General features: G+C 43.4%; 1 protein-coding gene across 2 annotated transcripts; it reads left to right on the plus strand.

Moving 5' to 3' along the window:
• Nucleotides 1-1,947: 1,947 nt before the first annotated feature.
• Nucleotides 1,948-24,989, plus strand: wnt6b (wingless-type MMTV integration site family, member 6b). Of its 2 annotated transcripts, none has more exons than XM_082508447.1 (4): nt 1,948-2,727; nt 12,008-12,228; nt 20,879-21,174; nt 22,332-24,989. In XM_082508447.1, the coding sequence occupies exons 1-4, from the start codon at nt 2,648-2,650 to the stop codon at nt 22,791-22,793; spliced, it is 1,059 nt and encodes a 352-aa protein (XP_082364573.1). In that variant the 5' UTR covers nt 1,948-2,647; the 3' UTR covers nt 22,794-24,989. The 2 variants fall into 2 exon arrangements, with proteins under 2 accessions (XP_082364573.1, XP_082364574.1); XM_082508448.1 differs by having other exon boundaries at nt 1,953-2,079.
• The last annotated feature ends 874 nt before the right edge of the window (nt 24,990-25,863 follow it).

A 25,863-nucleotide genomic window follows, 5' to 3' on the forward strand; every position in this document is an offset into this window, starting at 1 on the left:
TATGAACTGTCAACCCAGCGGAATAAGTTTGAAGTGTCTGCCTGTTACCTCAGAATGGCTTCACAGACACGATGGTTTGATCCACCGTGGAGAAACAGACTGTTGTAGACCAGTAGCCTGTAAATATACTGGTGCAGCTTTACTGTGAGTTATCAGAATATCAGAGCTGTTATCACAGATCTGAATTTTTGATGCAATGCATCATGTCTGACAATAACAGCGCTGTCTGGAAAGGAGAATCACAAAGGTTCATCGCTGAAGCAAACTGAACCCAGGTTGCACTGAACTGATCGTGCACGTAATCAATAACCCACTCTGACTATAAAGCGGCAGAGGGAATGACCAGCTTGAGGTCATCACTTGGAAGCCATAAGCATGAAAATCTTCACCATCACTAAATTGCACCTGACAGATTTTGGCACAATCTCAGCCAAAGTTATTGGGAGGACAGTCTACTGCTGAAGGAACCCGAGAGACATTTCTGACCCACTTTGGGCATCTACAGTTTTGAGGAATCCATCTTCATCTGCTCTCTCTCTCTCCATCAGTGATGGGATTACAGTATGAACCGGCAACGGCGTCTGAACCCAATCAATATGAGTCAAAAATCAACTGGAGCTGTATTTACTAGACAACTTTCTCGTTTAATTTTCTTCATCGGACAGAAGCCAGTGCAAATTTCTTAATGTGTTATTAAATGTCTATTTCCATTGCCGACTATTATTAAATAACTACAAAGAGAAAGGGAGCATGACTAAAACTGCTGCAGAACAAATGTGTGCAATGTTCATTCTGCATTTCCAGATGTTTGCTGTGTGAACATTAAGAATATTAAAACAGTCACAGTGAAACTTATCTATTGTGAGTTAATCCATCTGATCTTTTAATTAATAACGTGTTGATGGGCTCTGATTTTGTGCAGCTTTTCATATTTATAGATGAATACTAAATTCTAGCAAAGCGTAAATGCAGTTTCTGGGCTTTTGCATTTGGACCTTTAATCATTAAAACATTTAATATCAAAGCAAAACCGCATCTGTACATCACTTGCACATCAGCACAGTTTTAGCAGTTTAAACGGCTTCAAATGTGGGTGATGAGTCCCTCTAAGATTACATTTTCAGCAGTGTTCGCACACTGAGACTGTGTGGAAAATCATATGAAATTACTTTGATGAATTTGAACGTTCATTCTTTTTTTATTCCTTTTTTAGAAGAAAAAATCACGTCAGATTGAAATTTTGAGGAAAATGAGGAATAAATTCCACAAAGGACGGTGTGCAATATAAACGCAAATGAAATGCACTGATGTGTTCTGATGTGTGTTGTAGTCGAAGCTTTACAGCACTTGCAAAGTTTCCACTATTTTTGCCCCTTTGAGCCAGACTCGTTTGCAGACTGCGGTCGTAACATTATGAGTAAAATATGAATTTGGGTTATTGTTACAATCCAACGCGCAGCTGCTTGAGTAGCGTCCGTGGTGGCATTGAGAGTGTGGGTTATGGTCTGTGGAAGGACAGAGGTACGTGTCAGGTTGATTTAGTCCGTGTTTAACTTGTGACTGATTGCATCACTGCAGTGGAACATAGTCAGGTGTGAGGGCAGCACAGGGGTGTTGAATTTCAATGGATATGCCCTTGGCCAGATAGGTGATCACACATGCAAGTACCTACAAATATACACAATATTAAAAATAACTTCCAACGTGCGACATGTGTTTCGTTTTTAAAGTCTTTGCTTTAAACGATTCTTAAATATGAAAGTGTGAATTTAACGCGTATAACCTTTTGGCACAAGCATCAAAGCAGTGCCATCGCACCTGTGCTGACGTCACCCCGTGATCCCCTCAGCTCTGATTTCGGGTGACCGTAAACACTGCGGGCTCGTGTCAGCCCCCCCCTGTGCGCGTGCGCGTTTCCTCCTAAAACTAATTGCAGTTTCGTTCTCTCTCCTTTCTGAGTGACAGAGGATTTCGCTTCGCCCCGAGCGACGTCACGCTAAGGTGGGAGAGCATTTTTGCTGCCTTCATCATCCAAAGAGCCCACACTGACAGCGGCAGAGACGCCTCTACCTGCAGCCGGTGAGCACCGAGAATTACCGAAACTTCATCCGGGCGTCATTTCAGGGCGAGCAGAGTGGGGCCAGCGGGGCTCCGCGCCTGAAGACGTGAACTGTTAGACATGTGTAAGCGCTCCTCTTCCTCTCTGACTCTGATATGACAGTTTTTTTTTTTGTTTTTTTTTAAGTAAAATGAGTCAGAGCCGAAGATCCTCACGAGTGGAGCTTTTTCACGCGCTGTTTCGCAGTCAGATAAGACTTGAGTGTTTTCGGGATTCGTCCTCGGTCCGCCCTGGAAGCATGTAACGTGCTGCGACAGATGGGGCAAAACGACAATGCAGAGGTTAACCACACCTTTGAAAGCGGACATCTCTCCAGTAGCCTCTTGACCAACTTTGTTGCGCATTAAGATGCGCACGGCCGACGAGCAGTTGAATTTTTGCGCTCTTCTTGACAGTCTGTAAGCGCGCCTGCACCGACTCCAGCCGCAGACAGCAAGCAGGGACTTCCTATGTATTTAAGAAATAACTCGGTGCTGGCTGAGATCGTCACTCGAAACTTTGGTGGGGAGTCTCTTTGAGGATTTCAACATGACGGCTCGTCTCTCGCGGATCCAGCTGGCTCTGTTCTTTATCTCGCTTTGTCCGGTCAATATCATCGGACTGTGGTGGTGAGTTTGCATTTACTACCACGTGTTTTTCGCTGTCTGTCTCCCGTCAACCCAAAGCTTCGTGTGATTTCTGCGTAATCGCGGTTTTTCTATTTATTTGAAATCTAAATAAACACACATATATATAAATATATATGCGCAGTAGCATAACATTAATAAGTGATTAATGATTAGCACATTTCCCAGCAAACTACCCGAATCCAAGAATGCTCAAGAACAATCTAAGGTGCTCCCAGAGTGAGAGACTAAACCTGAAGAGAAGACAGGGAGGTGAGGGAGGTGTGTGCATTTCATTGTCTGCAGCGATAGAGAGGACAGGGAGATCGGTGGATGTGGTGTTGATGTTGTGTGTGGTATGTGTGTGTGTGTGTCTGTGAGTGAGAGTTCAGAGGGAGGAATGTCAGGTGGCCCTCTGGGCTCAGTGGATATGTCATCATAAAAAAATCCCTATAGGCTCAGCTCCACAAGGTGTGTGACAGTTGGACAGACAGACAGAGAGACAGACAGCAGATCAGCTGATAAAATATTTTCTCTTGGTGAGGGTCTGTCTTACTGTTTCAATAGGAATCAAACTCTCTCTCCGTCTCTCTCTCTCTCTCACACACACACACACTTTTGTAGTGTTTGAATGTGCAGCTTTGTGATTTTTTTCCACTTGAATCCTCCCACTGTTCATTCACAGCCCAGTCAAGGTCAGTGTGGGATGTAGTGTCATGGAAGCTGTGTGAGTTTATGTCCTTGCATGACTGGTAGATAGAGCTCCTCCACTTTGCCATTTTTCCATCTTACTGTAGAAAAATAGGTTTGTGGAGGTAATCTGTGACGATAGTTTGAATTAACTCGAGTTCTCTTTGTTAATAAAACATAAGAGTCTCTGCTTGTCTATCCACAGGCTGCACTGTATCTGTTACAGATTGTGAAAGTGAGCAAAAATAAGGGGGAGAAGAGAGAATGGGTTCAAGTGTTACTGGTATTTTACATCCAGTACAAGGTGTTTTTCTTTTTACTATAATAACTAATGTGTTAAACAGTAATTTGACATCAGCTCACGCCATTAATGCAGGTTAATAACAATAATGCGTATACATCTTCATTACCACCACATCACAGTTTTCCTTTACCAGACTTTAATATAAGAGACAGAGGTCCTTTTTTAGGCCAAGTGTTGCTGTTGGGCCAAAACACAGTGTTTATTATTTAGCCAGCAAAGTGAATGCCAGCCAGAAAAGTGCTGATCTTTTGCTGAGCTGTGCTGGTACCCAGCTGTGGAAGGAAAGAGAGAAAAACAATGTCCGTACAGGGTCAGCAGTCTGTTTCGTCGCCGTGAATTCATCGCTTTATTTGGGCTAAATCTGCTCATCTCAATGCAAATCAGTAAGCGAAAGATTCCTGACACAGAGCTGTGCTGTTATCTGTGATGTTGATGTCACTGTTCGGCTGGCAGTGTGGGACATTTGTTTTAAATAAGACTGCAGAAGAAGAGAATCAGTGCGAAGAAATCAGCTACTTCCTTTTTATCCCCACTGACATACGCTGTCATCTTCTCTCACTCGCTCTCTAGCTCACTTACACACTTGCTCACACACATAAATGAGTGGGCATATATGCACCAGCACATACACAGAAACGCACACAGTGTGGCCAACTGTGGAGCAGTGAAACCACACCTGTGGATTGCTCTCCTGTCTGCCAGGACAATGATTCTCTCTGTTGAAAGATGCTGTTCATACCATCGTACGTCTCTCTTTCTCGGTCTCCTTCTGAATGTCTCTGTCTCCTTATGTCTTTTGCCGTACTTGTCTTTTGAAGGAAAATGCCTATCACGCAGATAGGTTGTTGATGAAGGAAAAGCGAGAGCTGCAGTGAGAGACGAAGAGTGAGCGAGATGAAATGCTGGGAGATAGCTGTCCTTTCAGTGCCTCTGCTGATTAAAGCGCTCTAATCATTTGGCCTGAGAGCAGAGAGCAAAGCTCAGAGACTCAGACACCAGTCAGGAATGTCTTTGCTCTCTTATGCTAGTTTTGACTGCAGTGCTGAGCAGGGCCAGCTTTGTTGTGCGCCACAGTCCTGAATCGGCGGACGGCCTGCGCAGAGCGTGCCACAGGTGCACACACACACGCATACTGCATGTGTGTGTGTCAGCGCTGCATGCACTCCAAGATATACAGACACACTTATTCAGTCACACATTATGGTGACTATATATATATGTATACGCGCTCATATGCACGCAAACAAACACACACTCGCACAAAATGTATAGTGAGCACTGCCATCATCAGCACGAGAGAGTTTCATTATAACAGATCTTATCTTGTCCTGGGCTGAAAGCTAAACGTGTAATCAGCACCAGGCAGATGGGGTAAGATAAACATTAAATGACGATGTGGGTTTGGCTTTATGTGCAACAGAGAACTGACATCAAATTGTTTATGTGTGTGTTAGTGTGTTTCAGCATATATTTTGGTAGACATTCAGGCCAGCGGTATATTATAATGTCAGAAGAATGCAGAGCAGAGGAGAACGACTGTCTAAGAAATGTCTAAATATCCAAGAATCGAGGAAGAGGAGCGAATTAAGCCTCGGTGGCACATGTTAGGACCTCCTTAAAAAACAGGTAGAATACCTTTGAAGATGAAGAACTCATTACGTGCCATCGCTTCCTTGGTTAATGCTCAAATCAGGCAAACAACACCTCCAAAGACAAAAATGAAGAAAGACTACCTTCACAGACAGATTCGTCCGACATAATTAACCAAGCTGAGCACTTTTAGTGCCTAAACAAACATCTAAATAAAAACTCAAAAAGAAAAGAGTAAGACTAGTAGTCCAAGATGGGACACAGACGCAGGTTTCCTGGGTAACAGTCCGGGAAATGACAATACCCCATCTGAATGTGGACTATTTTATCTGCGAACATTCTTGTGTGTGATCTGCGCAACTATGATGATTTAATCAGGTGATACCTGCACACAAAGCCACATGTGCAGGAGTGATACCAACTAATACCGTGCTGATGTTAGCAGGCGCTGTTATTTACTTTGATGCCTTTCACATTTAGGTGTCGGATAAGAACGCGGGTTCGATTCCCGTCAGCCTGTTCTTAAAAACCGCTTGTGCAAACCCTTCGAAACCTTTTACAGACGTTTAATCTGCTGCCTGCATTTCAATCAAATGGTAGAAGTATGTGCCGAGGCTGTTTCGCTCATCTTAAACTTTGAGACGTGAATAACTGATCTGATCTAAAAATCTGAATCTGAAATGGCAGAAACATCTTCACACATTGGCTTAGTTTATAGACAGATGTCACTATGGCAACCACAGCTTGGTGGTGCACGTTATTCTTAAAAGGAAAGAGACAGTTTAGTTGCTCTAAAGCTTTATTTTATGTGTCATCACGCCTGCGACACACAAACAGGATCTGCCTTCCATGTTCCACGAGTGCTGTTGAGCTCTTTCATGCAGTCATGTGAATATGTCCATATTTTGACTCAGAAATGTATCTGTTAATTGTCACTGGGTGTGCCACGGTTGTTAAACCAGAATAATGTTTTTCTCGTGACATTAGCGCGGCGTTGTTGGTTTCCTGCTGGTCACATTTAATTGCCTTTGCTTCCATTATGAGTGCTGAAACTTTTTATGGCAGCAAATGTCACCGTTTCAGGCTCGTTTCACGGCAGCGTGTCAGCAGGATCGAGCGTGTTTGAAAGCGATCGACACGTTCAGGCTGAGAGGACCGAGAAACAGCGAAGCCGAGAACCAGGAGCTCGTTTTGAAATTTAGTTTGGGAACAGCATGTTTGAATTTGCACACATTTACATCACATGTGAACGGTTTCCTTTTTGTTTTCTAACGAAGCCCAGCATCTTGTTTCCATTTTCACACTCCTGCCGACCCTTTCCCTTTGTCTCGTTTGCTCCGGCGTCTCAGACTAGCGCTTGTCGTGACTGTATTCATCTGCAGCATACTTGAGGGATTAAGGGGGATGAAATTCACTCATTCATGGGTGGAGTGGAAAAAAGAGAAAGGCCCACAGCTCCACGGTGGCGTGAGATCTTTAATGAGATATGAGGTCTCTATGAGTGCCAGTGTTGAATCCCTTTGTGACCTAAAAATAATATGGTTATTATATAATTATTGCCATTGTGAAAAACTATCAGTCCAAGACCTTTGATCATGCCTGACACCTATTTTTTAATAAAGAGTACAAAGAAAGAATCTGCAGACCGAACTGCAGACAAACTGTAGATGTTTAGCTCATGATTGGAGCAGCTGAATATTTGTCATAGCAGTGATCGTTTTCCTATCAGTGCCTTTGATTCGAGTACTTGTGATTCTCAGCCTTGTTTTATCTCCGTCTGCCGCGTTCCTCTGCCTGTGCCCGGCTCTTTATCTTCAAGAAGAACTGTTCATGCGAGACAGTGTTTCCTCAAAGCTGCTGATACGATCAATGACTGAACTTCCCTCTCAGTGTTTTGCACTGGGTTATCTGCTCAGGAGCTGTATCATAAATGACTGACTGAAGAACAGTGGCACTTTGCATGAAGAGGATCTGATTACTTGCCCGGCTTTGAAGTTCCTACTTGGACGTGTATGCAAGCTTTTATCTGTGTCTGCACTGTAAGTGCACCTGCGTGGATCATCAGCATTTTTCGTGACATTACAAACATTTTTTTCCTGCTTTTTTTTTTGCACCTGAAATCCGCACTTTTTGGATCCACGGTAAAGCGAGTCCAGAGTCTCCCCTTCCTCACACTGATGCACACTATAATGTTTCAGTCTCCAAACAAGGGCAAGAATGCCGGGCACTTACAGCACGTTGATCCCATCATTGAATTAATGCACCCCATTTTTGGGTATATCTGCAGCAATGTGCTCTTCCACCTGAGTTCACCTCACTTCCATCATTCCCACTCTCCTCGTGCCCTTTGTCTAAACTTCTGAGTCTGATGAACCCACGTTACCCAACCGATGTGCAGCCAAAATTCAGGCATGATTTCTTCCTACTGTGTCCCAGCGTTGCACGATCGTGCTTTGATGTATCCATTTATGTCGATATCGCTCCTAATTGTTAAAACTTGCAAAAGCTCCGAGTTTAATTAAGTTTACTTTGTAATGACTCTCTATTTAGGTCATGCCGGGGCTTGTTTCTGCTCGTCGAGAGCTAGCTAATTATTATAATTATATTAAGGTATACCATAACAATTGTTATGCAGCTGAAGACGGCACTGTGTTGCGTGTCACAACCTTAAAGGGGAACTTTATCTCTCATGTCCAGCTCCGTTTGGGAGCTTTGCTGTCAAAATAATCCATATTTATCTCACACTGGGCTTTCGTGCTGCCACTCAGTGTTCATTTGCTCTCTATAAAAAGCTGTTCGCTCCCATTTAAGGCCAGCCTCTCTCGAAGGCAAATTTCTTCTGATTGGCTGCCTCTGGCAAACAGAAGGTTCACAGCCAGAGCTGTTTGCCTGAGATGCCCATGGTGACGTATCTCTTTGATAAATGGATGCATAAGCAGAAAAAAGTCAAACGGACCATTTAGAGAGCAGTCAAAGCCCGAGCTCACAGGTGTTAAAGCCACACACACACATATATGCAGCCTCCTGACTACTTTTTTTGTCAAATTTGTCGCATGTTTTGAATCTTTAAATAAATGTTTATATTAAGCAAAAAGAAGAAGAGCAAACACAGTTTTTATTAAGGGAAAGAACCTGTCCAAACCTACCCGCTCTGTGTGAAACAGTAGTTGCTTCCTAATCTTAATAAATGCTTTTGCCTTGTCAGCAAAATCTCCAGCTGTTTGTGATGTGCTGGTGATGAGTCTTTCTGTTGTGGAGGAGCTTTGTCCCACTCTGCTTTACTGAATAGTTTTAATTCAGATACATTGGAGGCTTTTCCAGCACGAGCGCCTGTTTAAGGTCAACTAAGTCTGATTTAAGTCCACACTTTGAAAACCTTCATTTTGGACTTGCTGCAATAGTCCGCTTAACCTTCATGTCATGAACCGATGGTCGGACATTCTCCTTCAGGATTTTCTGGTAGAGAGCAGAATTCATGTGGTCCAGGTCCTGAAGCAGCAAAGGAGCCTCAAACCATCACACAACCACCACCGTGTTCGACTGTAATCCTGGGAAGTTTCAGCACAGTTCCAAGTTGTCTCCATGTGTGAACGTTGGCTCTCACTGTGATTCGCTGGAGTCCCAAAGGCTTAGACTTTGCATTACTTACTTGCTGTTATTTGTGATCTTTTGGCCCCCTTCATTTTGTTGGACAGCCTCGATTTAAGTGATTTTTTTTGCAACAGATCTGGCAATAACCAGGTCTCTGTGACATTGATCTCAGTTTTTAAAAAAACGTGGTTAATCAAAGAAAACTCAGGATTCAACCTGCGGAGATGATACTGGACAGATGGGACAATGTGCTCGCCTTCGACAGCCGGGAATAATGGGGCTTTTTCACTGTATGTATACTGTACAAGTATAAATACAAATACAAAGCAGATTGCCTCGTGGGAATAAGCCGCTTATCTGTGTAGGTCCGCTGTGAGCAGCAGCACAAAGAGAGAACAAAAGACAAGATGCTTTCTTAAACCAGGGGTGTAATTTTCAGGAGAGTTAGGGGGGTTATGACCCCCCAATAATCAAACCCAACCAGCCAATAAAATGATGAATTATCTTGCATTATTTCTTTACTCATTTCAGGTATTACCAGCAAAATAGTTGCATGTTTAATCATCTGGGAATTTACCGAGATTTATTTATTTATTTAGACAGAGATCTTGACCCCCCCCCCCCCCCCCCCCAATGCTCAGCACAAAGTTACGCTGATGTCTTAAATGCTATGTTCATCCCGAGAGCAAAACTCTGAATGCATCACAGAAGGAGTAGTGTCAGGTGGAGTAATATGTAGTAGTGAACAAGGGATCCTGGTGCCAAATTTATCCTTTAATAGTTTCCTTTTTAGCCTCTCTGGCTCTCTCTCCCGATATCTATCTATATATTTGTTTGTGAGGCTCCAGCTGTCTGTGGATTTTTCGAATGCCGTGGACAGAAGTCGGAATAAAACTCGAGTGCATTCACTAGTTTTACGGGTCTCCCATTATAAAAGCCACCCTGGTTTTTGCGAGCTGCTGACAGAGCGGGCCGCGTGCACGTGATGAGCCCTCTTGCAGACATACGCACCAACGAGCGTCTTGCCTTTCTCACAGCCCAGACAGACTGCAAAGACGTACACCTGCATGCATAGACATAAATGTGACATTTATCTCTTCCTCGCTCTCTCACACATGCTCCCCGGTGGCAGTGGGTAGATAATAAGTGGTTTTTGGGAGGGAGTGTATGTTGCTAAGTATTTTACCTGTACCTGGTAATTAACACCTACACACTGTCTGTATGTTTCAATTATCTGTGGGATCACCACACAAACACTCATTGTAGCCTCACAGCTACACTGTTTACACAGAACACCTGTAATGAAAATACAGCATTGTTTCCATAGCAGTGTTTTCAACACACAGAAGTAACCACAGAAGAAATGGAAGAGTGGGTGTCCCACAGTTGTGTGTGGAGATGCCAGTGCACTTTCAGCATATAACATGACATTCGGCTTTTTCCCATTGTGCTCTCTGTATAATGGATGATTATTCGGGATTAGGTGCTTTACAAATGTGTTCTTCTGCTATTGTAACATAACAAAGTCCCGGTGGTACCATATTAAAGGTTAAATGGCCTGTGTTTGTATAGTGCCTTACTAGTCCCAAAGGACCCCAAAGCGCTTTACACATCCAGTCATCATTCACACACTGGTGATGGCAGCTACATTGTAGCCACAGCCGTCCTGGGGCGCACTGACAGAGGCGAGGCTGCCGGACACTGGCGCCACCGGGCCCTCTGACCACCACCAGTAGGCAACGGGTGAAGTGTCTTGCCCAAGGACACAACGACCGAGACTGTCCAAGCCGGGGCTCGAACCGGCAACCTTCCAATTACAAGGCGAACTCCCAACTCTTGAGCCACGATCGCCTCTTTCAGCAAAGAGGCTAACACGAGCTTTCTTATGTGTGAAAGATACTTAATTCTGTCGTCCGCTGACATGTTGGCCTGCCATCTAAATTATTATATCAGTCTAAAAATAGACAAAAACATGCAGGAACGACCGCAGGAGCCTGTGCTGGGTATCAGACCGCCAGCGGAGAGAATTGGCGAGTGTTTGTTCTGCTTCTTAAAGCAAACTCTCAAGGCAGAAGAATGATATCAGGAGGTGCTATTAACAGGAACGAGGCTGAATGAAAACTATGGGTTGGCCTTTTCCTCGCCCTCGCTTTCTCCTTCCCTCCCTATTTAATTGTAAAACCTCAACTTATGAATCACATCTGCTGGCATCCAGGGACAAAAAGCATGAAAAGATGCAGAGCAGACATGGAGTAGGTGTTCTACATAGGATAAACTGGCAGCAGGCAGAGATGAGAAAAGCAAAGAGTGGAAATAAAGTCCTCTCATGAAGTCACTTTCCCTGTAGTGACACTGAAGTGTCCACAAATGCTGGCAGTGATTCCACGTGGCAGAGCCAATTCCCCCTTTCCCATTAAGAGTTAGAATAAACTATTTATCTGTGTTATATACACTAATCTGTCAAAGCTGCTCAGGACGATCACAGTTGTATTCATCAAATGCAAGAAATATGTATATACATATTAATGTTTTAAATATTTAAACTTCATGAAGCGAGCTTGATTTATTTTCCCTCACATTTAAACATTTTTTCTTCTTCTTTTCTGTAATATAATATGTGCAGATTCCCTGAAGGAGCGCTGCTTTGAGGACTCTGTGTGGTTTAAGCAGCAAAGCTCTTAACGTCTCTAAAATCTACAGAGAGGCTGTATCGTTAGGAAATCTAGAAAGACTGCCGTCTGCTTTACCAAAATCAACTTAAGCAGCATCAAAATCAACTGTAAAAAGCCGTCCAACTACATGACTTCCAACTTTTTGAGGACCGCACAGTTCCTCCGAGCGCAGTCCAATAACAGAATCTAAACTTGCCAATCTGACATCAGAGTCAGGATTCCTCTGGGAAACTATGCTGTTGTCTCCCACATGCTGATTCAAGAAGCACATTGTCACATGGCTGAGATGTGGTGGGTAGAGGAGCCAAAGAAAAACCTTCTTCGACTGATGATTGCAGAGTTTCCCGAGTGACAAGATAAGCCGTGTGAACTCTCTGTTGTCATAACGCTGCTTAGAAACCATTCTTCTTCTTCTTGTCTAACATTGTTCAAACAGGGCGGTGGGCAGTCCACTGGTCATGGACCCCAACAGCATTTGCAGGAAGGCAAAGCGCCTGGCGGGGAAACAGGCTGAGCTGTGCCAGACTCAGCCCGAGATCATCAACGAGGTGGCCAAAGGAGCCAGGCTGGGCGTCCGGGAGTGCCAGTACCAGTTCAGGTACCGCAGGTGGAACTGCACCAGCCACCACAAATACTTTGGGAAAATACTTCAACAAGGTGAGTGACTTCGTCTGCCTCTTCTTAGTAAAATGCATGCAGTCTTGAAGGAATAGTTGGAAGTAGTGCTGCGAGTTAAATAAGAAGATTTAAATCATTCTCATGTCTACCTGGCGCTACAAGCCAAAATTCAATTTGAAGCTGTCGTGTCTTCGCGGGGTTACGATTATAGCCGCTGTCCTTGCATCAAGTTGAGGTCAGAAGCCTGCCTGATGGCACTCGAACAAACAAGGGCAGCTGTTGTATGTCTGAGGAGACGTATTCACACTTGACTGACTCTCCTCTTCATCAGATTGGGCATGCCTGAAATGATCAGCTAAGAATGCCCTTTCTCTTAACATCTTTCCTAAGATCTCCTAACATCTTCCTCCAACTCTTTGAAGTCTGTAATATAACTGACGCAGGGTCACTGCTGGGTCTTCTGCAATTACTGTGTTGGTTTTTTCTCTTGTCTGATTAGATTCATAGAGAGTTTCTTGTCTCTCCGTTGACTTGCATTACAGAGGACCTTTATCTTTGTGTTTAGTTAACAAACAAGGCACACGTATTATTAATTTACAGCAAAGGAAACACAACGTGCCAAACATTTCATTAAACTCATTTCTGCCTCAGTGGGGGAAGATGTGCAAAATGAAGTTTGGCTCTGATGTGTCATAATTCTAGATAGTAACATACTAGAACTGCACGATTGCCATTAAAATCCAATAAGTTTCCCTTTTGGAGCACTTTTGATTTCATGTGGCCTGACAGTAAGAAGTGCGTCCCATCTAAATGAAGGTAAACACAATAAGTTTTTGCATCAGGAGGCATTTTTGTTCCTTTCAGCTGAGACAAAATCAAAATAACTAACATATTACGCGGCTGAGAGATTTCAAATACCCATTAGATGTGTCAGATATGTTTACTCACCCCTACAATCAACACAGAAGACCTGCGAAACTGAAGTTTATGGAGAAGTTTATGTTTCTTTTAACTTTAATAACTTATAATTATAGATGCAATAATGCTCTCAATGCCTTCTCTTGTTAAGCTCTACAGCTCAATAACAGTGTGACATCAGAAAAGCCATTTTTCTGTAATGAAGGTGGACCAAAGACTGATTTTGTTTTCCATATATGAATTTATGACACCAGTCTTGTTGGACAGAGAAAGAAAGGAGAAAAAGAGAGAAGGAGAGAGGAAGGGAGAGAAGAGGGAAAAGGGCAAGAATCTACCAGTAGGAGACAGACTAGCAATTAATCATGAATTCCTGGCTGTCTATAAGGGAGGCCAAAGTGCTCCGCTGCTTTAAAGCCTTTGTCCACAATTACCTGGATCTGCTCTTAATGGCTGTTTATCATAGACTAGTAGCACTACATGTCAAAATAAAAGTGCCTTCATATTTAATGTTCTCTGGCTGTAAGTGGTTTGCTTAACCTCATTGACCTCTACAGTTCTGCAACAACACACTCTTACAGAGACACTTTCATGACAGTTTTTATTTGCAGAAAAACGAAGGCTGCGTTTTGCACGATTTCTGTCAGGTCACGTGCGACAGCAGCACAGCTACGCCGTGCGTAGGTTTGAAAAGGGAAGCTGCCTCGACTCCTTTGATTGCTCGTCTCATTTTGTGTCACTCTCTGCTGCTGTGTTTGTGGCAGCCAACTCATCGATTCACCGCAGGCATCGTGTTTCTATTTGCTTTATTCGCTTATTTTTGCTACTTTTGTTTTACCTACGGTTACTCCAGCAGCCGACTCGCTGGGCACTGTTCAGTACTGTGAGTTTTCTCCCAATCCTAATGATTCTTACCAATCACGTTTCATCCATCTGTGTGCTTTTTCACGTGTACAGTGGAAAGGTGTTTTACTGACTGAGTTAAACAGGCTTCGAATCCTGTTTAGCAAACAGCCTAAGAGCAGTTTAAAGACCTGCGTGATGGCATTTGTGTATTTCTTGCTGTGTTTGTGAAAAGGATTTATCTTGAGCTGCATCGCTGCTGTACGTCAACACGACTCTCTGAGGAAACAAGGAACGACTGTAGCTGCAGTCGGTGGAATAAGAGCTTTGAATTATTTTGTATTAATAACTGTGCAGCACATGCGTGTGTGTGTGTGTGTGTGTGCATATAATGATGAAAACTATTACTCAGTTCGTCTCAGTGTATGGAAAGAAAACGCATATACAAGGATCCATGGTGCAAATGTTTAGTTTTTGATTTGCGTCAAGACAGCAGATGGAAGAGAAACGCTGAAGGTGAAAACTTAGTGTGTGTGTGTGTTTGTGTGTTTATATAACAGGGGTTTTAGCGGATTTCACAACATTACTGAAACACTGCCATTTCAAAACTTTAGTGCGAGACGTCTGAATGAGTGAACACGTTGACACAAGGGCCAACGTGTCCTCACTCCCGTCTCATCACAGACTGAAGCTCGGTCAAGAACTGTGTATTTTAATAAATTGGCCACCTTTTTTGTATCACGTGCAGGGCGCTCTGATTAATTTCATTACAAGTCAGTCAACATGGGAAATCGGCATCATACGATCACAGGCAGATGTGCTCTGCGGGGTCCCAGGTCCCTGTGAAGGAAAAGCTTTTTGCAGATGGGAAAAGGTTGCCTTGCAGCATGCTGTTAATGCTGTGAAACGCTGAATTTTAACTCAGAACACCTGTTGCAAAACCTAACCAGAAGGCTTTTAGTGTCTAAATTTAGACAGGACTAGAAGACGGGCCTGTTTTCTGGTTTGGAAGACAAGTGAACACAACGTTTACTACCTCACCTCCCTGCGTACGTTAAATGTAAATGTTTGTTTGCTGCTTGGGTACAAAAACCATCTTTTAACACAACAAGAGGCACGTTGTCTTAAAAAAGACGGAAAGAAATTGTGTCCTGGCATCGTCAGCAGTTCTTGACGTGGGCTTTGAGAAACTTGTGGGTGCATGAGATAAACCCTGCCAAAAACAAACAAACTGGGAAAGTACCACAGACTGGTTCACAAGTTGTGTCTAGATCTTTGCCCATTTTAAGGCTTGGAGATTAAACTGGATTTAGTTTGAGTTATTTTTATAGAAATTGTGAGGTATCGGCTCCTGTAATTGTGGGGAATCGCTCTGCATTTCCCCACAGTATGGACATGGACTGTGGACTGCTGCTAACGCTCAGCTTCACAGGGTTTGTACAGAATACAGACAAAGGAAGCACAACAAACACTGTCTGTGGGAAAAAAGGGATTCTGGAGCAGCACTGAGCAATGGTAGGACTGGTAAAATGTGTTAAAATGAGAGTCGTTGCCAAATTTGAGCACGTGATAGTTGACAGTGTGGATGTGTCCCAGTGGCTCATTTTGCATGTGCATCAGATTGTTTTCTTCTTGGGCCATAAACATCTTACATACACTTATCTCCCAAACAAAGACTTCTGCTTTCTTGACATCAGTCTTTATTATCCTCTCTGTGTTCGAAAACATACAGACCATGGAGCCAGCATGGCTCCCAGTGCGAGCCAGCCCCCATACAGTGATGCTGTAATCACATAGGAGATATTCCAAATTGTGTGTGCAGAGTTGTGTGTGAAATTCTGTCCTGTGTTACGAACCAAGGCCTCTTGCTTTGGGGCTTCACGTTAATTAAGCCGATCGTCAATCATGTCAAAAACGTTGAGACCTTCTCACTAATGATGCTCTCAGGCTGACTCACAGATATGATTCAGATTCTGTGCTGATTGATTGACACACGGGTTTCAGGATGTTTTATTTTCCTGTCAGTGTTTTTAACATTAATGAGCCTTTAAACTGACACTGTGTGCATGGGCGTGGATATTAAGACACGCTGTGGAAGAGAGCCAGAGATTAATAATAACTAATGATTCAATGCAGAGAGGTGAGTGAAGAGGAAACACCCAGTGCCTCATGGGAATCCCCCAGCAGCCTACACCTATCACAGTGTAGCTAAGGGAGGATTCAGGGTCACCTGATCCAGCTCTAACTATACGCTTTAGCAAAAAGGAAAGTTTGAAGCCTTAAAAGTAGAGATAGTGTCTGTCTCCTGGATCCAGGATGGGATCTGGTTCCACAGAAGAGAGGCCTGAAACGAGCATGTAGCCTTCTGACCTCCTGTGAGAGTGAGAACTGCTGAAGTCCAGCCCCAACATACAACCCGTCTCTTCTGATATGTGTTTGGATTTATAGATACAGTTAATTTCCACACATCATATGTGATTATATCAGGAGTTCCCCACCTCTCCTCAAACTGTCCCATCTGGGTGTTCCTTGTTTTTAAAAAGTATGAATCACTTCATGGGTAAATTCTGACAGAGATTTTCTTTTATGAGCAAGTTTTGATCTTACATTTTGAAACTCACTCGATATGACCACAGTTCACCTAAACAAACGTTTTCCTATAGCGTGGATCCTCTGTGCCGTAATCCTTTTTAAGCTTTGCTTGACGTCCCTGATCACGTTTAGACGATGACCTCTAAAAGATGAAAAAGCGATTAAAATAATATGTTGTAGATCCTGCAGAAGGACTTTTTTGAAATCGAAGCAGACGTAGACAGGCCCAGACACCCAGCGTGGCAGGGAATTTGTTTGGAATTCATGTCTGCGAGGAAAATGTGAATCAGGGTGCCTCAAATCATCAAATTTTTGATAGCTTCTTTCCTCCTCTCCCTTCGTTTTCTCCCTCTTCTTTAAGCCTTCTGCTTTCCCCCCTCGTGTATGCTGTCGGCCCATTTTTACAGAGAGGATATTTTTGCCTTGTGCTAGTTGATGCCCTCAAAACTGAAATGTGTGAAAAACATGTCAAACAACACTTTTCATGTTCAGTTTTTGCCGTGGAGATTTCCTCTGCTCAGCGTCGTGCTTTGCAAGCACAGTTGGTGACATCTGGATGGCCTCTCGGCTTGTTTGGACACAGCACGTGTTGCTATCACCATATTGTACGAATGATTTAAGTGCTGCTGTTTCACACGTGTTTCTAAATAGTTGGAGGGATGCTTTGGAGATGACACATTTTAATTTGAGTACGTTTGCAGTTATAACCTTCTGCCGAATGGTAGGAACAAAAAGGTGTGGTCTGCTTAAGTTGTAACACACACACACACACACACACACACACACACACACACACACACACACACACACACACACACACACACACACACACACACACAAACAGACTGGGTGGCGTGCGACAAAACCTGCACACCCCAGCGAGCCTTGATATCAATACCAGCTGTAAGACACCCAGAGATGTCTCCAGTGCAGGCACACTCGTAAAAGTTTGTGTGTGAAAAATATTGTTTTATGCAGTTTGAAGCATTTAACATTTCACAATAGTCTGCTCGTCTTCTGTGTCGTGAAGAGCTGCTGTGTAAAATGTTGGAACCAGCTCAGTAAATCTGAGGATTAGATATGTGAGACGGGACATGCAGCATTTGTACCAGAGTGTGTGTGTGTGTGTGTGTGTGTGTGTTACCATTCCTAATGAATCCCATTCAGTGAATCATGCGATATAGAGCTGGCAGTGTTGATAGTGGTGACTGCACAGCCGCTGCCTTCCAGCTCCTAGAAATAAAAATGCTTTTGCTTCATGTAAACTCAGCACACAGTGGTTAAAATAAGATTTTTCCCTCAAACCTGTGAAACTGTTGTGTTTTATTCTCTTCAGAGGTTATTTTTAGATGTTTTTTCGTTTAGTTTATCCTCAGCAGGCCTTACACTATTTAAAACACATCTTCCTACAAATTGTTATCATATTTTTTTATCCCTGCACACTTAACAACCTCACACACATGTGTGCAGTCCTGTGATAAACTAAGAACACCTTACTGCCTCCATAAGAATTGAGAAGGTAAGTACAGCCAGGTGCTTCTAATTAAATGTAAATTTGATTAACTCTTGATGATCAGCAAGTGTGGCCACCTCTGTACATCTGGAGCATTCGTACGTGTGTGTCCCAACAACGTCACAGTCTGTCACAGAACTGCAGAAAACCAAGAGCTACAGCTGAGAGGTCATACAGGCTTTATTTAGCATGTTTAATGTTAAAGTTCATGACAGCACTCTTAGGAAAAATGAAAAAGTATGGCTTGCATGGGAGGATAGTCAGAAGAAAGCGTCTTCTCTCTAAAATGAACATGGCAGCACGGTGCAGGATTGCAAAACTGCATCTGAACAAACGACAAGACTTCGCCAGATAATGCACAGCACCACATCTGGCAAAAAACTCATACTCAGTATTTGCAAGGTGCTCGGGCACTGGGCACACTGGGCATACTGGTACTCGGGACCTCGACCTGATGGAAATGCTGTGATGAAATCCTTCAGAGAGCTGTGCATAAACAAATGTCTGCAAACAGCTTAAAGAGACTAATGTGGTTCCACAACTTACTGAGTCATGCACGACTGCACAGAGTGGAAGCTTTGATGTTTTCACACAACAGTACAGCAGTATCTTTTGTCTGTCTTATTCTAAACCTGAAGAAAGTTTCTTATAATTCTTGTGCTTCTTATACTTATGTTCAGGTCAGAGGGCAACACTGTTGTTTTTGGCGATGCAGCTCGTGAGGTCTAAATAAACCTCTTTGCTCAAGCAGCAGGTGCTCAGTTGTGGTTTAGTCCCCATCAGCTAGCATTTGTTAACATACTAAAATAGTAAATATCACATACACACGCGTGTCGTTATTAACTTATGATAATATTACTTGCTAACGTGTTAAACTGTAAATGTTTGGTTTTGTTCTTCTATCCTGAAGATCGACATTCAGAAGGCCAATCATTCAAGCCCTGTATGGGCTTTGGCTGCACAGCACATGGTAGCAGCATCAGTGTGTTGTTATTGCTCGCCATAAAAAAAAAGGGCAAACACACAAATCTTTTTTTATTCCAGTTTGTTCTGCAACAAACGTTCAATTTAAAGTAAGAATAAGAGCAGTGTTCACGTGCATTAGCTCTCAGCAATTTTTTATAGCTGCTCTTTTTCTGTCAGGTGATGGACAATAGCTGCTCTAACCCCGGATAAAGACACGCTGATCTGTGGGTGGCAGAAATGCTGAAGCACCCGCGGGGAGACAGACGATCGATTTGCAGTTGTAGTTGAGCACGGCTTTAACCAGCAGCGTTAAGCCATGCACTCGAAATAAACCAGCAGCTGTGGCGTGTGAGAGCTTGTGTGTACGATTATGTTGGCCTGAGAGAGAAATAGCCGTCCTCAGCACCACAAAGCCAGCGACGCTTCAGTTGTCGTAATCGAGCAGGACTGAGAGAGAAGCGCTCTTATCCTGTTCCCTGGGGCTGAGATATCGACTGATGGGATGCAGAGACAGATGTGGAGGGATGCTTGTTGTTTTATTGTCCTGCAGCTGACTGTGGAGCGATACTGACCACTTAATGAAAAATATGTGTCCAAATGTTGTGAATCCCAACTTTGGACAGTTGGACTTAAAAACTAAACTCATCCCACCAGAAGAGCTTCATGCACATATTTTACATGTATGTAAGGCTTTTGAAGTCTCAGTTGTTGCAAGTCTGTCAGCTGAGGTTTGAGCAACAATCAGAATCAAAGAAGTTGGACACCAGGTTTCCAGTCAGGTTTGTGGAGCCAGATGAAGTTTTATGACATCCAGCATTTTACATGAGAGACATAAGATTTGAGATTTTGTTACGACCCATCAGCAAAATCAGCTCTGTATTTACGGAGCATCACCCATATATGAACACTCGGTATTCAGAGGTCACCAACTTTCAGCAGAGTCAGTCGCTACAGACCTCCAAACTTCGCGTGGCCTTCAGATTAACTCGAGAACGGTGAAGCTTCGTGGAACGGGCTCACAAGCTTCATCCAAACCTTACAATGCAAAGCGTCATATGCTGTGGTGGAAAGCACGCCACCACTGGACTCCAGAGGAGCAGAGACATGTTCTCTGGAGTGACAAATCAGCATCTGGCAGAGTGTGGGTTTGGTGATTGCCAGGAGAACAGTACTTGTCTGACTGCCCTGTGTTTGGTGGGGGGGTGTTTGGTGTTCCCAACTTTGTGGGAACACCAGTGCACAAAGTCCATAAAGACATGAATGCATTTCTGGAAGGACGGTCAAAAATTCCCATTAACACACTCCTAAATTGTGGAAAGCCTTCCCAGAAAAGCTGACGCTGTTATAGCTGCAAAGGGTGGGCCGACATCACATTAAACCCTGTGGATTAAGAATGTGATGTCGCTCAGCTTCATATGCGTGTGAAGGCAGACGAGAGAATACTTTTGGCAGTGTAGTGTGTATGAGATCGAAACGGCACAGAGAATTGTCCCCTGGGGAAGATCTCGCGAAACGGGGACTGGAGATGAGGAGAACTGTCCCATTGCAGTAGAAAATGATGAGGCAGGAGCTGTAATGCTTGATGCCAAGGTTCTATAAGGACATCGATGTCGCCTGTATTAAATCTAAAACTCACATCCAGAAGATTTAGAATAGAAAATGTGTATGGCGTATATTTATACAATCCTGTATTTTACATGTTTGCAGTGGGGCTGTATAAGTTGTCATTACTATGAATTCCTTCAAACTCTGGTAAAAGTCATCAGATATCTGTGGAATTACTCTTTGTGAGCACTTTTGTAATGCTGCATGCAGACTCAGTAACCGAACCCCCTCTTTTGCTTGTACCTGTTCCTGTAGATATCCGGGAGACAGCTTTTGTTTATGCCATCACAGCCGCCGGTGTGACCCACTCTGTGACGCAGGCCTGCAGTATGGGAGACCTCCTGCAGTGCGGCTGTGAGGCCACCAGGAACAGACCGCCTCCGAAGCCGTCCTCCTCTGGGGACGGGGTCAAGTGGGAGTGGGGGGGCTGCGGAGATGATGTGGAGTTTGGTTATGAAAAGTCAAAGCAGTTTATGGATGCCAAGAGGAGGAAAGGCAAGAGTGACATCAGGACGCTCGTCGACCTGCACAATAACGAAGCTGGCAGACTGGTAAGCAGTTTCACAAAGTTTCTGTATCCTGTTCAAATGTAGTAAGAATGCATGTTTCACCTGCTGATAAAGTTCGACAAAGGTGTCGGTTGTCCATTGGAATGCTTCTTTCCATTCCACTAACATGCGAAAAGAGAAAGCCGCGGCCTCCAGCCATATTTGTGTCGTGCCGTAAGCTGATATTCTAACAAGAATCGGGTTTCTGAAACAAAAAAAACAAGAACGTGCCCGGCGCTTTGTTTTTGAGCCTCGGAGGCAGCCTTTCTACTGCCACTGTAGAAGTTAAAAGTTCCTCTGTGTTGTGAATTACCACCATGATGGTCTTACCGCGCTACTGGAAGATGAAGGAGCAAGTTTAGTTTGGTGTTTGTTTATAAGAAGAACACTGGCAAATCTTCAGGATCGCATTTCCTTGTGCGGCGTTGTCGCTGTTTGAGTTCGTTGCAGAATTGTTAAAAGATGCACAAGCAACACCGAATTATAAAGTTCACTTTAGTTGGGGTCAGCGGCAGGTAGAGAGGAAGAGAGGAGGGTTTTTGGGATGCAGTCCAATTGTAGCATTAGTGAACAAACTGTTTGAACATAGGAAGAAAAATTCCCAGAGGTTGAGAAATAAGCGTGCTGCGATGCGCCCAAATGTCTGTTTATGTGCATGAATGCATGTCTACTTTTATACACATTTGTGTGTGTGTGTGTGTGTGTGTGTGTGTGTGTGTGTGTGTGTGTGTGTGTGTGTGTGTGTGTGTGATGGGTTAATTATGTGCATTATAAGTGAATGATCTGTTGTCAAGGCTTGTTAGATGTAGGAAGGCCAGAGGCAACGTGGAGGGAGAGGGGGGCTGGGGAGTTAAATTCCTTCTGAATAGCGTCTGCTTTTATCTTACCTATCTATCAGTGTGTGTGTGTGTGTGTGTGTGTGTGTGTGTGTGTGTGTGTGTGTGTGTGTGTGTGTGTGTGTGATCCAGGGCCTTTGTCTGTCATATATCATGAAAACACAATAATAAATTCTTCTTAGGCGAATTAGTCATTTGTCATAAGCAGCTCGGCTTCACTTCAGGGTACAAGTTAACTGTTTTTGTCCTTCTTTCTGCTTGATAAACCCTCTCCTCTCTTTTTCACCTGTCTGCCCTCTTTCACCTCCCTTTTCCCCCCTTTAGGCAGTAAAGCTCTACATGAGGACTGAGTGCAAATGCCACGGACTGTCAGGCTCGTGCACGCTGCGCACGTGCTGGAAAAAGATGCCGCATTTCCGTGAAGTGGGCGACCGCCTGCTGGAGCGATTCAACGGCGCCTCGAAGGTGATGGGCGGCAATGACGGGAAGACCCTGATCCCTGTGGGCCAGAACATCAAACCTCCGGACAAGCAGGATCTGATCTACTCGGACGAGTCTCCGGATTTCTGCCTCGCAAATCGAAAAACAGGTTCGCTGGGAACAAAGGGGCGTATATGCAACAGCACGGCCATGGACATTAGCGGCTGTGATTTGTTGTGCTGCGAGCGAGGCTTCCGGGAGGAGACGGTGGTGTTTGAGGAGAACTGCTTATGCCGTTTCCACTGGTGTTGTGTCGTCCAGTGCAAAAAGTGCATGGTTCGAAAAGAGCTTAGTCTCTGTCACTGACGAACTAAAGTTTAAAGTAGTCAAATTACTTTGTTAATTACAACTACTTTTGTTACTTTTTGAAGTTCTTGCTTTAGTTTGGATAGCGTGAAAGATGCAGAGGATCTCGAGTTTATGGTTATCAAGCTCAGTCAGAAGTTGAAACAATGGAAACAATGGAAACAATGCCATATCCTCCTTCCACCTGCAGTTCAACAACATTGCTTAATAGGAGACGTTGCTTTTATTCCACGATATTCTGCAGGGTAGTAAGAAGATTAAGGACCTCACTATGGCCCATATTCCATTCCAGTGCTCATAGACGTACTGTTATCTAACGGTGTAATGCTCATAGACTTGACATAAAAGATGGACGTAGCCTCTGGATCTAAAGAGTGAAGTAAATGCAAAAGTGCCTTAAACCTGCTTTAATTCCAAAACCCAGCAGGGAGCAACTCCCCAATACGTAATGACTTTATAGCCTCGGTTGCTGTTTTCAAGTCTTCTTCAACCAGTTTGTAAACGATGGGCTCATTTCAGGTAAAACTGACAGTAAAGCAGGACGTGGCAAATCACCCCCATATGAACATGCCAATGGGGATGGTTTTGGTGGCTACACCCATCTTTCATATATATTCCGTCTTAACAAGTGTAATCATATTCTTGAGTTTGCATTTACCAAAAACTGTGTCTCAGTTATTGTAACTGCAGCGAATCAACATAGTGAGAAAACAAAACGATGCTGGTCTTGACCTGTTGTTCTGCTACTACATGAAAAATGTAAAAAAGGGAAACTGTAAACCGTTGTTATAGTTGCAAAGATGCTGTTAACACCATGCTTTGCAGGTGCGGACTTGGCTTGCCAGCAGAGACTCTTATTTATATAAAGATATGATGACTACTTGCTTCCGTCTGTCTCTCAGAAGCACTTTGGATGCAGCAGCTGCCGCGGACGTCCTCATCAGCTTGGCAATCAAACCTGCAGTCGGCTGTTTCTCCTGAACCAAAATAGAAACCTTTTTTTTTCATGACATTTTTTTGTTATCAAAAAAATGTATATGATGCATTTTGTTTATATATTATGATATACAGGGCTAATAATAATAATAATAATGCACTATGGATGTTAGCTTTTATTTGATACTGTAAGTGCCTGTGTGCGTGCGTGTGTGTGAGAGAAGGTGTGCATTATTGTGTTTGTGTAGGTTGGCCAGTTATCACCATATCCTTCAGTGTATATATCTTGTTGCTGTCTGTTAAACTGCAGTATGCTGCGTACTGAAAGCACACCACTCCTGGACAGTCTGTCTCTGAGCGACACAGACGAGGTCTTTTTTTGTTGCTTTGTTCCTCTTCAGCAGAAATACCCATAAACTTATTGTATCATCTAATTTACACTTTTGTATATCTGGCAGTGCACAGCAAGTATACTGAACTATAACACAACATTGCTTCAGTTTGTGCTGTTCAGGTTTTTGTGTTTGCGCGAGGTTTCATGTAGGTACGCATTTATAATTTAGAGTCAGCTGGTTTTAGCGGCGCACCGTGGCTCACATCTGGATGCTTCCTCGTCACTTTTATCGTCTGCTGTGTGACAGACTTTTATAACCTAACCGATGGTTATTCTGTAAGTCCATTTTGTAGTTGATGTTAACCACTTAAGGTCATGATAACAGCTGTCACAGCAGTCCTTAGTGTTTTTGTGTGAACGGAGCCAGAGCACGGCAGTGATGAGGAGGCTGCATCTTATCACTAGTGGTGTTTTTTGAGAATTTCCCCCTTCTTCATCTTTTTAACACTTTCCAATCAGGTTTGGTGGGAACGCAAATCTTTAAAAACATTTCAGCGATGTCACTGTAACATAATTCAGCCCGTCTTTAACCAGCAAAGCTTCTTCGTTCATTGGTCATTTATTTAAATGAGTTTTGTCCGATATTGCTTTTTATTTCCATCTGCTCCTCGTCTTTGTATTCAGGAGAAATGGTTGCATACTTGGATGTTACACTGCAGCTTCATTAAACATAAATGCCTAAAGAGATTCAAGTGGCTCGTGACTGACATCGAAGACACCGTTCAAAACCAGATACATTATCATTCCTTTTGATAATTAAGTTACTTTGTATGTAGTTGGACAAATTGTTATTTAAACTATGATGATACTTTTTAGTTTCAGTATTTCCACACAATAAAATAGATTTCACTGATGTTTTACTTCTACAGTGATGTAAGTGTGTTATTTGGACCCAGTCTATCACTCTGAACACTAGATTTTGTGAGGAGCAGCACAAACCTGGGATTTATACTCACTAATGTCACTGCTTTGGGTGTCTGTCACCTTGTTTATCAGACTTTTACGAGCTCTGTTTTTACATCAGCATGAGTTCAAGTTAGGTTTTAACCTCAGTGATTCACTAAACCTGACCCTTTGTGTAGGATTCTCTGTGGTACTCATAAAGAGGAGGTATATATCATTTGGGGGCATTTATTCTGTAGAAATTAGATGACAAGGAGGCCAAAAAAAGAAAGAAAGAAAAGTGGGCCTGTATTAGTTTGAGCTGTACAAGTTGACACAAGTTCATATTTTCCAGGAATTTGGTGGTGCAAAAAACTCGCGCCAGAAGTTGCGTTTAAGAAATGGAAAGGTAAGCCAAGAGGAAGAAAATGCCATGGGGCGCTCGTCTCTGCTCCTGTCCCCTACACACTGCTCTGCCCTCTCGTCCTCCTGCATTAAACCTGCGCTGGCGTTCAGAGCAGAGCAGCCAAAGCCAGAGAAAATAGACAGATGAGCAGGTAGATTTATTGGAGCATTGGTATAAATAAAGTTGCCTGTCGACATCTGTGCGCATGTGGCTGCATGCGTCTGTCTTCGTCAGCGCGTGTGTCCATTTGCGCGTGTCTGCACGGGTGCGTAGCCAGGTTAGAACGGGTGTATTTTTCCATGTGACCCTTTGAATGAAACAGTGCCTTCAGATTGCAACATCGTCCCTCACGGGAACGAGTTTTGTTGATGCTAAGTGCTTACAGACACACACAAAGCATTAATGAAGGGCTGCCACTGTTCATGGATTGACAGTGTTACTCTGCAGACAGT

Source organism: Aulonocara stuartgranti (assembly GCF_965226115.1).
Source record: "Aulonocara stuartgranti genome assembly, chromosome: 16".
Taxonomy (NCBI): domain Eukaryota; kingdom Metazoa; phylum Chordata; class Actinopteri; order Cichliformes; family Cichlidae; genus Aulonocara; species Aulonocara stuartgranti.

Bases quoted from the DNA above. Each gene is read 5' to 3' on its own strand.
- wnt6b (XM_082508447.1), top strand. From the start codon at position 2,648: ATGACGGCTCGTCTCTCGCGGATCCAGCTGGCTCTGTTCTTTATCTCG. The intron at 2,728-12,007 runs GTGAGTTTGCAT...TTGTTCAAACAG, and splicing joins AATATCATCGGACTGTGGTG to GGCGGTGGGCAGTCCACTGG. The intron at 12,229-20,878 runs GTGAGTGACTTC...CTGTTCCTGTAG, and splicing joins TGGGAAAATACTTCAACAAG to ATATCCGGGAGACAGCTTTT.